The sequence below is a fragment of the Rhinolophus hipposideros genome, assembly GCF_964194185.1.
Source record: "Rhinolophus hipposideros genome assembly, chromosome: 3".
In the NCBI taxonomy this organism is placed as follows: domain Eukaryota; kingdom Metazoa; phylum Chordata; class Mammalia; order Chiroptera; family Rhinolophidae; genus Rhinolophus; species Rhinolophus hipposideros.
Genome location: NC_138049.1, coordinates 28,637,415 through 28,649,919, shown reverse-complemented (window position 1 = coordinate 28,649,919; position 12,505 = coordinate 28,637,415). Strand labels below are relative to the sequence as shown.

The window sequence follows — 12,505 nt, the reverse complement described above, 5'->3', positions numbered from 1 at the left end:
TGTGCTTTACCTCTTCAAATTCCTTTCTAGGAAGCTGAATCAGTGTTTCTTCTCATCTTAAAATGATTCCAGTAAAGTTCAGCTCCTAATGGTACGATAAAGTTCAAAGTCACTCGTTATTAACTTATTTCAATAATAATTTATTGAAATATTTAAAATTACATCAATTGTGCTTGCTTTCTGAGCTATTTGCTGCATTAGAAAATGAAAAATCTCAACTGCTTATCTTTCTTGTTCTATTTCACCTATTTTCATATATTTATTTAACATGGGTTTATCTATCGACTACTCAACACCTGGAAACGTATTGGAAGTTTTTCATGAGTTTATTTCACTTGTGTGAGCTACTTAATACAGTCAAACTCATAAAAGCAGAGAATATAATAGTGGTCACCAGGGGCTGCAGAATAGGTGAAGTAAGCTGTGAAGGTAAAAAGAAAAAAAAGGTGTACTTGGGAAGTGGTAGCAGTGGTGGCACGGGTCCCCTCAGTGTTTTATGGACATGTTAGGATGCAGTTATCGGCTCTTTTCAGCCCTTTATGCAATGTTTAGCAGTTTACCTACCACTTACAGGATTTGGGGACTTTCTTCCAGCAGAAACTCACATACTCTCAAAAATGAAAGAAAATACTGTGTTGAAGAGCAGACTTACAATTAAACTTGTGCAGTATTTAAGTTCATGAAGATGTGTGCAGTTAAAATATATTAAAACCTAGGAAACTCTGCCGCTCTTCAATTGTCCAGATGATCTCCATGAGCACAGCTATGACTTTGAAAAACTTCACATGGGTGTTGTGTACAAGTAACCACTCAATTTTTTTTTCAGGATTGGGCAGACTCAAATCTTCCATCATGCACACTTATATTTACGTGACAGAAACTTCATACACTTTCAGAATTGGAAAAGACCTCAAATGGAATGTTCACAAAGATTTATTATGTGATGGCAGTTTCCAGGCCCCTGGCTATCTTACATTCCACAGTATGGCTTTGAAATCAGACAGACCTGTCTGAACATTGGTTCCACCACTTATTAACCACATTACTTTAGACAAGTGTCCTTGAGTCTCAGTTTCTCCTTTATAAAATAAGGATAATGTATCCTACTTTACATGTTTGATTTAAAGATCAGAGATAATGTATGAACAGCACGGCATTTACCTAGTAAGCACTCAATGAAACACATATTAACCAAGTTAAAAAAAACTAACAATAATCTTTTGGAAAACTATATTCTGACTTCCAAATAACTGATTTCAAAATCAACTTTTGTTTTATAACTTGCTTATGAGTTTGGAAATTGTGAAGATATATAATACCATTAGTATTACTCCTACCTTCCTGCCTGCTTTTCCTCATAAGAAGTATGGCATTGCCTTCAATTTTGCCCTTTTTGAATCTTCCATGTAATCCATTGTGTTAAACCAACTAGCTGCTATGAAATTAGCATTTTGTATGCCAAAAATGTTTAAACATTAATAATTTCTCATTGGAATATTTTCCCTTTTCCCCTCAAATTTCAGGTTCAAGCATTGGCTGATAAAAAGGTTGTCATATCTCCAGTCACATACATTTACAAAGAGGAGGATTTTACATGTAAGATTATGTCATGGAGCTAAAGCTTACTGAAGAAAAACTTCAATAGCCTAAAGACATTCATTTCAGTAGGAGTAGAGGTGCCCAACAACAAACTCTAGGCTAAGAATCAAATTTTCATAACCTTAAAATATAAATGACGTATAAGATATAGTAGAAAATGGAAATTTACTATCCGTGGTTCTGACAGAAGGGGGTAAATATTTTCACATGCTATCTGTCAGGAACCAACTAACACAAGTGCCACCATTACTATAAAACACATTCCCCTCTTCTAGAGCTGAACTACTCAGGTAAAGAACTTAAAATTGTCATTACCACCTATGTATGTATGTACAGATATATAAATTAATCCAAATTATGATTTTTCTCATTTTTATTTGTTGAAAAAAACATCAGGTAAGAAATTGGCAAAGGAAGATAGGAACAATTAATGTTATTGCTCTTTAATATACTGACTGAAATGAAATGTAATAAGAAGCAAATGATAAAGTTTTCTAAATTTGAGCACAAATTTGGATAATGTCCATAAATAATGTGCTTTCTTTTTCTTCTTAAATTCTGATTGTCCCATGCTTCCTGGAATTTAAGACTAAAGTCTAAAGTATTTCAGCTGATTAGATAACTGCTTAAGAAAACCACATAAAATTTCAAACTTGACCACTTCTCTGACCACTTCTTAATGCCTGCTCATGGTGTGCCAAGTAAGAGGAAGAGTTTCTTACCAAAACCAAGTCCAATTTAAAGACCTGGTACTAACATTAACCATGATTATTCCATAATTTCTCTTACCACAGCTCAGAAGATAATGTCAGATTTTATAATCTATTAAAAATTGATCTTAAACTATGAGATCTCAAATATAAATTTTAAAGTTCCCAAATCATTCTTAGCCTAAAAGCAAAGTCCATCCAAAGGGAAGTTTTGTGTTAATTTTTGATTAAACTTGTGAAACAAAAACAACAGGCTGATGTACAATTTCATGAGTAATTTTAGAATTTAGACTAGCATTTTATTATAAATGGGGCATGCAGTATAAAAGAGAGAAGCAAAGTTTTGAAATTTATAAAAATTCATCGTATTGAATCTTTTCTGGTTAATTTTCTAATATCGAATATGGACACTAACGAATATTTAAATGTTATAATAACAAAGGCTACTTGGAAGCCATTTTAGGAATGACAATAAGTTGACAGTATTCAAATGTAGCACTGGAAACTTAGGTAAACAGAAGAAAAAGTTTTTTTTCTGTAAATCTACTTTGTAACTCTCTATAGTCGTTTACACATTATCACATCAAAACGTAAAAATAATATGTGACCTGTAAATGACTGATTTACTTCAAATAGCTCACAATTCGTAAGTAAGCCTCATAAAGCCACATGGCTGTTGACAGTGAGCAGAGATGAAATCTTGAAAACGTTGTCTTCTTAAAAGCAGCTGGGAGCAAGTGGCAGTAAATACACTCCCAGAACAGGCAGAACAACCTCCATTTCAGAGAACAGGGGCAGAAAGGAGAGTGAAAATGAAAACCAAAACAAAGTACCTTTTTGTAATTAGCTATAAACTATAGAATTATTTGAAAACTAGCAGAAAAGAAAGTAGAGGGCCCAAGAGGAACTGATCTAAATAAATCTTTTATCAAGACTACTTATACTTAGTTTGGTGGATACAAGGAAAAGGGTCTGAAAAAACACACCGTGGCTAGAACATCAGAGCACAGTCTTGCATATTATAAATGTACCTTTCAGCATCTGTTTGTATGGAAACCCTGACTGTAATCTTTTCTCCCTTCAGTCTACAAAACTCCAGCCACCGTTGGCACAGGGGTCTCTACAATGCCCTGCAAATGCCCACTTTATGGCTGGGCCAACTCCCTTTCCTCCACATGATTGTCAGGCCCTTCACCTCTGACCACTTCAATGCTCAGTTCAAATATCTTTTTTTTCCAGAAACCGTTTTTGACTCTCTCAGTTGTAGTTAATTTCATAGTATTATAGACTATTGGGGTGGCCAAAGATCTTAGAGACAGACGGTTCTACTTCCTCATCTTACAGTTGATTTTCATTTCAAATACTTTTGTTTCCTTCTACTGGCACAGCACTCTTTTTAAAACTGCCTTATCTTAACAGCAAATTTCTCAAGAAATTTACAGTTACTGAGACAATATCCCATTAACCGTCTAACTCTTGAAACACTTAAAAAAGAGAGCCAGGTATGATACATAGCAGGGAAGCAGTAACGGCTCGTTGACTTAAATGAGAAGAAATTAATGCCAAAACAACCTAGTTAATAGGCATCTTTTCTCGTGGTATAAAAGACATTCGGTTTGAGAAAGATGGAAGTATTAGGAAAACAGTAAACGCTGCTCAGAAAGTAGCTAATAAACCCCCTTTCAAAACAAAGAGCATTCCAAATGAAACCCAGTTAACAATAAAAATTCTGAGTGTCTTAAATTTTTTTAATTATTTAAAATGCACACTTCCATTGCATCCCCCCAACAGTTTCACATACATGAAATAACAAAGGTTTATAATGGAACCAACATTATAATCCAGGTCTTTTGGCCCCTATCCAGTAAACCTCCCACCACCTCTCACCATCTCTAATAATGAGCAACAGTTCATTTCTGATCTATTTGGGCAACAAGAAAGTCTATGGCTTTTTCTGCTTGTAGTTTCTCCCATCTAGTCCTTGCTAATCACCATATGGTTCATAGACCAGCCACATCATTTCCCGAGAACATTTTTGGAAATGAAAAATCTCAGACCCATCCCAAAATGTAATTCTAAGCAAGATACATACGTTATTTGTACGCCCACTGAATTGGAGAACAGTTCTTGACAACAGAGAAACTTCATTTTTATTTGGGTACTCTTTGTATCTGAAATGAGTGAATAACTTGAGGAGTAAAGAATAACAGAGTATCGTCAGTAAATGCTGCTTGCAAGAGAAAAAAATCAAAAATAAAAATAAGTAGTATCTGGCAGTGAATTAATTAGTATGTAATAGGATTTTTAAATTAAGATTATAATATCAAAGGGATGAGTGTATTGAAATTTATATGTACCTTCCATTCACTAAATCATGTTTTTCATAGTTCTTATACTTTGCAAAAACATTTTTTATATCAACACTACATAGAAATGTATAAACTGCCAAACAAATTTTGATGGAAAATTTAAAACATTTCTTTCACTTAACTATTGTAATACTTCTTTCCCAGTCAAGAAAACAAACAAACAAAACCTACCTTCTCTATTGCATCGTATTTGTAACAATTTCTTGTTCTCTTTAAAATTCAATTATCACTCTTCGGTTACTTTGAAAAAGAGAACAAATCAACAATTAAAAGATAGATTTCCAGTTCTTTTTATTGACCCAGTACCTTCACTCTCCTGAAAAGCTAGTTGTGAATCATTGCTTCTCTTCTGATGGCTTTGCAGGCATGAGGTCAAGGAAATTCTAAAATGTGTTATGTTGACGATTAAGATGTCTGATTCATATAAGTTTGCTTCTGCTCTCAAGAGAACTGGAGTGAAGAACTCAGATCCAGGAGCTCCAAGAGAGGAACTAACTGCAGAGCCCCAATGGAATTGTTCTTTTACCTCTCTTTCCTGGGGGATATTGAAATATCCTTTGTATTTTTAATGTTCCAGATAGTGTTTTGTTTCTTTTTCCCAAATGAAGGACAATATTTCATAGTGATTTCATAGTCACTTGGGTTTCATTTTGGAAAGATAGGTACTGAATCTTTTATATATTAAAATTATGCAGACATGTGTAGGCTGAATTAAATGCTGGCTGATATCCAAATGAAGAATAATTGTCTGAATCATAAAACATTTCTGTTTATACTTTGATTCCTGAATATATTGAGAACATTTTGGGGTGGGAGGGAAGAATTTTCTTTTGCTTCAGTGATTTGACGAGTTTGACTAAAACCCTTAGTTAAAAAAAATAAAAATGAAAAAAGAGGGGAAAAAAGTGAAAGTGTCACAAATCTTAAAAAAAAAAAAAGCAAAACAAAAAAAAACAACAAAAAACTAGTTCAGTAAAGAAAGAACACCAAGTGAGAAATCACGGGAGCTGGGTTCTAGTCCTGCTTCTACAATTGGTTGTATAATCTGGGAAAAGTTACTAATTTCCCCAGGTCCTTTTTTCTCATCTGTAACTTCCTATAAAATTCTGGGTGTGGAGATATTACTTTATTAACCCTGGGAAATGAAGCAGGATGAATGATGGAAAGCAGAAGTAGATAGGAGGCTTAATCACTCTTTCACTAGCAAACTGGGCAGGACGACCACACTATAAAACTAAAACGTGCCATAAAAAGGAACAGAGAAAATTATATTTCAATGAAAGGGGAATAACTGAGCAGAACTTTACAGAGAAGTTATTTGAATGATGTTTTAAAATACAGATACGATTCTAATAGAACGAGAGGAGTATTATAAGAAATGTTATGGCCCACATAGGGCTGCCAAATTTTTATCTCCTCTATAACCACCAGCATAAACAATAACCATCATCACAAACATCATCATTCTGTAAAAAGGACAGTCATAAACTACTTTCCAACAAATGTCAACAGGCAACCTTACACCATACTATTTAGTTTTATTTTCCATTGTCATATGTTAATGAATTGAGAGGAAAATTTAATAAACATTAACTCAAAATAATTCTACTCTACAGTAAGACTAAAATCTATTTTACTTGCTTCTTAGCAATTGGTCTTTTAAAATAAAAAGAGAAAGTCTGTGTGTGTGTGAGTGTGTGTGTGCATGTATGTTTAAATACCAAAACATAATTATTTCATTAAGAATTACTGATAACAAACAAACCAAAAATCTCAATATTATCCAACACACCACATTAGATCTCATAAAACACCTGGCTTTAATTTCTCTGTTCTTGGAAAATAATTTTCTCCATTTAGTTTGTACCTGTAGTCTTTTTCATCATTTCAAAGAAGGTCTTCTCTTTCATCTCTACCCTATAGGCTGTAAGGGGGAGGAAACAATCTAACAGCAGACCAGCGAGGAGAGAAGGACGGTAGAAGGTCCACACAATATGTGCAGGCCCATCTTTGGGCAGCCAAGCAAGACTAATGCTTATGTGACAGCTGAAAGGGCACTGCTAAATTGTGATCTATGCAATGGACTAAGGTCAAAGTAAATTATGTAAACTTTTCCACAAAGAGGAAAACATTATTAATTTAGTCATTGAAATATTGAAGTTGAAGAAAACAAACAAAAATATTTTATTGAAACAGTTTACTTACATATGCAAAAACACATGTATAAACATATATGTGTATATAACTAAAATTAAATATTCATAAGGCAATATTTAGTCTCAGTGCAAGTGATAGATTTGAGATTATTTCCTTCTATTCTAGTTTGCTTTTCATTAAAAATATTATTTGAAGTAGTATACTGGAACTATACATGCCCATTTGCAAGAATAGGTTAACTTTTCAAAAATTTTGAGAGCTAGTTGACATTACATTCATAACTTGAAATCAGCTAAATGAAGAATTTTTAAATATACATATATTATATATTATACATATACATAATATATATACACAAAGAAAATCATCAAATTCTACAAATCAAGGGTTTTTGTTTTTTTTTTCTTCCCAGAGCCAGGTTTTTCCAGCATACCGCTGGTTGATGACTACTAAATCAATTCCACAAGTTCTTAATGGATCTCAACTTACAAAGACACTGAATAACAAACACAGTATAAGATTTCCAGAACCCAGAGGCATCCACTCCTAATAAATATTAGTTTTCTTTTTTGTTTCCTTCTCATATTATTCTATTATTCAAACACATATGCATAAATATTAAGCAAAAAGGAGTGATGGATTCAAATGCAACTTTTTAGGGTATATACTTTACGTTTATTAAAAATCAGGGTACCAATTAGCAATACAAAATATGGATAAACCTGAGGAAGAAAAGAAGGCACCAAATAGAATATTCCTGCTAATAAAATAGAAATTGCCAACTGCTATGATTAAGATGATACATGAATGAACACATTTCTTGGATATGTGGCCTCAGTTACAGTTTCCATTTCTTCTTTCATTTAAAAAGTGTTTAATCTCACAACAGTGAAATCTAGTGAAGGCTTAATTCTCAGCTAACCAATGATTCCTGAGAGAACATGTTTCTGAAATGGTTATTTCCATATTTATTTACCTATAAGTTTTTGTTGTTGATACTTTAAAATACATCTGGTCAGACACTGAGGAAGAAGAAATAAATGAAAATATCACACAAAGTGTGTGTGGTGATAAGTGGATAGCTGTCCTCAAGTTCAGCTTGTGTTTTGATCCCTTTCAAATAGTATAAAAGGTTTGCGTGTCCTCTTCACCCTAGTCCTAGCTTTTCTCCATCTTCCGTCTACCTTTCTAACATTATTTTTTTCTCTATCTGGAAGTAGTGGGCATATGAAGTATTCTGAAAAGAAGATACCTTTTTTTTTTCCCCTCAAGTCTTACAAATGAAGAGCTCTCCATAGTAGCCAAAATCTCACACACACACTTTAAGTGACTTCATTCTTCTAATTTCCAGTTCTTTTTCTTCAACTCACTCCCACAAAGTAAGTCTATTCAGTTTCTTTTTGAATAAACAAATTAGTGTTATGGAAATGTGAGCTGAAAATTTTACCTAGCAAAATGTACTTAAGTGCTTTGCGAAACCAGGGATAGAAGAAACCATATATTAAGGGATTACATGTGGAATTAAAATAGCCAAACCATGTCAAAGCATCAAACAAAACTACAGGAGTAGAGAAGTTCATAAAGGGATCCAATAAAATTGTGAAGAAACAGGGAAACCAACATAATAAGAAAACACCCATCACTATTCCTAAAGTTTTGGCTGCTTTTTTGTCTTTCTTCATTTGATTATTTTGATTTTCTGGTAAGTTACTGATTGCACAAGCATGTTTTCTAGATACTGCAAAAATTTTGCCATAAATCCCCACCATCACAGACCCAGGAGTGAAGAAACCTGCCATAAACAAGGTGGTCCCCCATAGCTTGTTGAACATCACTGGGCAAGAACTGGAACAAGCGACCAAGATATCATAACCCTCTATTCCATCAGCATAGGCCTCTGAGAAGACCACCCCGAATGCAAATGCTCCTGGGACTGACCAGCAGAGAAGTAACAACCGTTTAATGACTGGAATCGTCATTTTGGCGGAATAACGTAAAGGGTAACAGATAGCATAAAATCTGTCGATGGCCACTGAACAAAGATGGAAGATGGAGGTTATGCTAAGCATCAGATCAAAACTATAATGAATCTTGCAAAATGTAAGCCCAAAATACCAGCAATTCTCCACAGATCTGATCATACTATATGGCATAATGGTGAATCCCAGGAGGAAATCAGTAACTGCCATGGAGAGGATGAGGAAGTTGGTTGGTGTGTGAAGCTGCTTGAAGAAAGAAATGGAAATTATCATGGCAAGATTGCCAAACACCGTGATGAATATGGCTCCCACCATAAATGAATACATGGCAACTCGGACACCCAGTGGCATTTTGTTCTCCGGGCAAGATCCATTTCCATATTTGGAGCAATTGAATGTTTCCTTCAGAAAAAAGCAAAACACATGGAATTTTGTCAGGCAATAGATAAAATAGTCTATGTTTTATGTAGTTTTCATAGAAAAACTCAAGAAAGACATATAAGACTCAAGGAAGATAATCTATGCTGAAATACTATTTATGATTTTTCTCATTTATCTTAATCTTTATTTGCAATGTCATAGAACACTACCCTAATGAGTTTAAATGATCATTATTTTTTTATAGTTTCCTTTATTTCAACTATACTGCCAACATTTAGTAAGCTCTTGCTTTCTGTCAGGGTCTGAAATTGAAAAAGAAGGAGGAAGAAGAGGAAGAATAAATTTATTACAATTAATTGATCCTCCTTGTGTACACAGGAAGACTATATATCTGTTAGATAATACATCCACTTCTTCTTCAAACGAGTGAACACATACTCAGATCTGATTTGATTGGAGTCTGTTGCCTTGTGGGACCAAGAGGTTATTATTTGAAAATAGTTTATTCATCTGTTCAATTATTTTCACCATGCTTCATTTTTTCATGCTAAGGTTGGTTGAAAGGGGAAGAATCATTTAAGGTTGTCTAATAATCTAGTAGAATCATCCTTTTCTGCCAATCATGGAGCCTTGCTAAGCATCTCACTAGCCAGAGCAGCCAAGTCAGAGGTAGGCAAAGACCAAAGATGGACCACCCTCACTTCTTTGTGAAGAGCAAGTGCGCCTCTCTAGCGCCTCTCTTCGGATCCGTACAACGCAAAACAGGCAGTAATGACTGCTTGACAAATTCCTGTGTGGAGGTCACACAGAGGCTAGGGACAGGTGTTAGTCAGTTTTAGGAAAGTAAGCCATTTCCACTACAAGAAAAACAAGCAGCACATGCTCTCTTTGTGTTGGCCCCCAGTATATCCATTTTACATATAAAAATCGGCATGCTACCATGGTACATGTATATTTGGAATGTAACATGTTCATGGATCAGGATAGCTTTCTATTTTAATGTACATTAGGGAAAAATTCACTGTCCAACTGCAAAGCATAACTATTAATATTGCAGAAAGGCTTTGGCCATCAACGACTTCACATGTATTAGACCTGACCAATTACTGATAGATAAACCAGTAAGTTCTCAGCCGCTGTGATGTAACAGCACCATCACACATAACTGTTTATTGAATGCTCACAATATACAGGGCACAATAAAAGGAACAAGAAAGAGTGAACTGGTCCCTGGCTGAAGAGACAAAACAGCTGGAGAGACAACACATATCAACACCTAAAACCTAAACGATTCTACACCACAGATAAAAAGCAACAGTGGTAATTAACTGACCAGAGATATCTAGCCAAAATGTGAAATCAAAGATCAAAAATGGACAAGAGAATTTCAGGGTGGGGTAGATAAAAATGTTCCAGTGAGGGTGCGATTTTTGATTTGGCTCTCAGTGAGTGAGTAGAATTTGAACAGAAGAGAAAAAGCATATTCCAAGAAAAAGGAAGAGTGAAGAAAAGACATGAGGTTGTTAGGAGACCTTTTAAAGCTACTCTCAAGGTCTCTAAAACACAGCAGAAAAAAAATAGGGGGCTAAGTTGAGGATAGAGTGGGAGAAGAGAGGCTTTCTAATTTTATTGTTGTCCCCAAAGCCAGAATTTTTAGCCAGTATCCACCCAGAAACAAAGGTAGGAGGAGAAAGGTAAGCAAGCAAGGACTTTTCCCCTACCTTGGTACCAAGCTTTCCAGCTGCTTGTTATTCCTTGTTAGCCACCTATTAACTAGTTAAGCATCATCACAGAAGAAAATACTAAAAGAAAATGACAGTCTTATGAAACGGGAAGGCTCAAATCACCTTCAGTACGCTCATTAAAAAGCAGAGGAGAGCCAAAGAAAATTTTGTTGGTTCATTTTTAAATCACTTTACTTCTTGGACAGTAAAGCTAAGAGAAATAGCAAATAATTTCATTTTAATGACAGTGGCACACACAAACACATACAATATCCTTGTGTTAAAAGCAACGCCACAACAATAGTACATTTTAAGATTTAGTTGTAAATTTCTTTGTGTTCCTGGCTAAGTGATGTTATTAATCACCCTACTATCCCACTTTTGGAAAAGTCTTACCCAATTCTCCTAAACTTCAAATCATAGGGTATAGAGCTTGACTCCCCTCTCTTTTAGCATTCAGGAACTTTAATTAACCAATCAACTCAAAGAACTATGATAAAATTCTTTGAAGCACATTATATGACTCATACATTCGTGTTTGTATTCCTGGTATACTCGCCACAGAGCAGGAAGGGACACTTTAGATGACTATTTGGTCAGCTCATCAAACAGTACTTTTACGTAAATTGTGTTCATCATTCTCCATGCTGTATTTGGCATGTTCCTTGCATATGACATCCATCATCAGTTTAACCCTTTCAATAGCCATATCCTTCAAACCTTTCAAATTGATTGTGAAAGCCAAATGCATAAAATAGTATTTTCAAGACTATATTCTTCAAGTATCATTTTTTTCTATTTTTAAACCTGTTAATACAAACATATAGATACAAAGATTGCAACAGAATTAAATGGAAAATTTGGCCTTTTCTCTATTACCACTATGTTTTTTAAAAAGCACAAAAATTAAAGATTTGCAACATTATGAATTGCTTGCCCATTCAGCTTATAAATAAATATCTAACCTAAACTTTACTAAATTAAAATAAAATTATCTTCTACATTCCCCCAGAAAGTGATTAAATTGTAGGACCATCACCATGATAATAAAGAATTTTCTGATTTTTCTAATGTGATCCCATTTCTTTTTACCTTATTAAATTTGAGTACTTTTATATTAAATATCCCTCTGCTTTAGCAAGCACTTTTTAAACTTTTAAGGGGCTTTACAATGTCTTTATCCCTGCTAATCATTCTTTCCTTAAATTAAAGCTATTGCCTTGAAATCAAGCTATTGATTTCTTTCCGTTAAATTTCTGTCAAATACTAAATGTTAATGAATCTTAACATATTTAATAATATATATAAACAGCTTTAGTACAATGCCTGATATAGAGAGAGCTCTTCAAAGGTAACTTTCGTCTCGTCCTTCTTCCTTCCTTCTTTCTGAGGAGAAACACCATATCCAATGATACATTTGACCAGAACAGTTTTCCCCTAAGAAAGCAAAGGCATGGGATTGTATGTAGAAACTCCAGGTAACTCCCTTAGCGCTCTGATTTACTTTGGAGAACACTAGTAGTAGTGATAAATAATTTACTCAGGCACTTGAAGATGTAACCCTTGCCAGGACTGTAAATCCTCTT

At 34.4% G+C, this 12,505-nt stretch overlaps 1 protein-coding gene across 1 annotated transcript; it reads right to left on the bottom strand.

The window, feature by feature from the left end:
• Nucleotides 1–7,416: 7,416 nt before the first annotated feature.
• Nucleotides 7,417–9,210, bottom strand: LOC308491440 (trace amine-associated receptor 2). The gene has a single exon (XM_081035031.1). It carries the CDS (start codon nucleotides 9,163–9,165, stop codon nucleotides 8,221–8,223), a length of 945 nt encoding a protein of 314 aa, XP_080891157.1. The 5' UTR covers nucleotides 9,166–9,210; the 3' UTR covers nucleotides 7,417–8,220.
• Nucleotides 9,211–12,505: the final 3,295 nt, after the last annotated feature.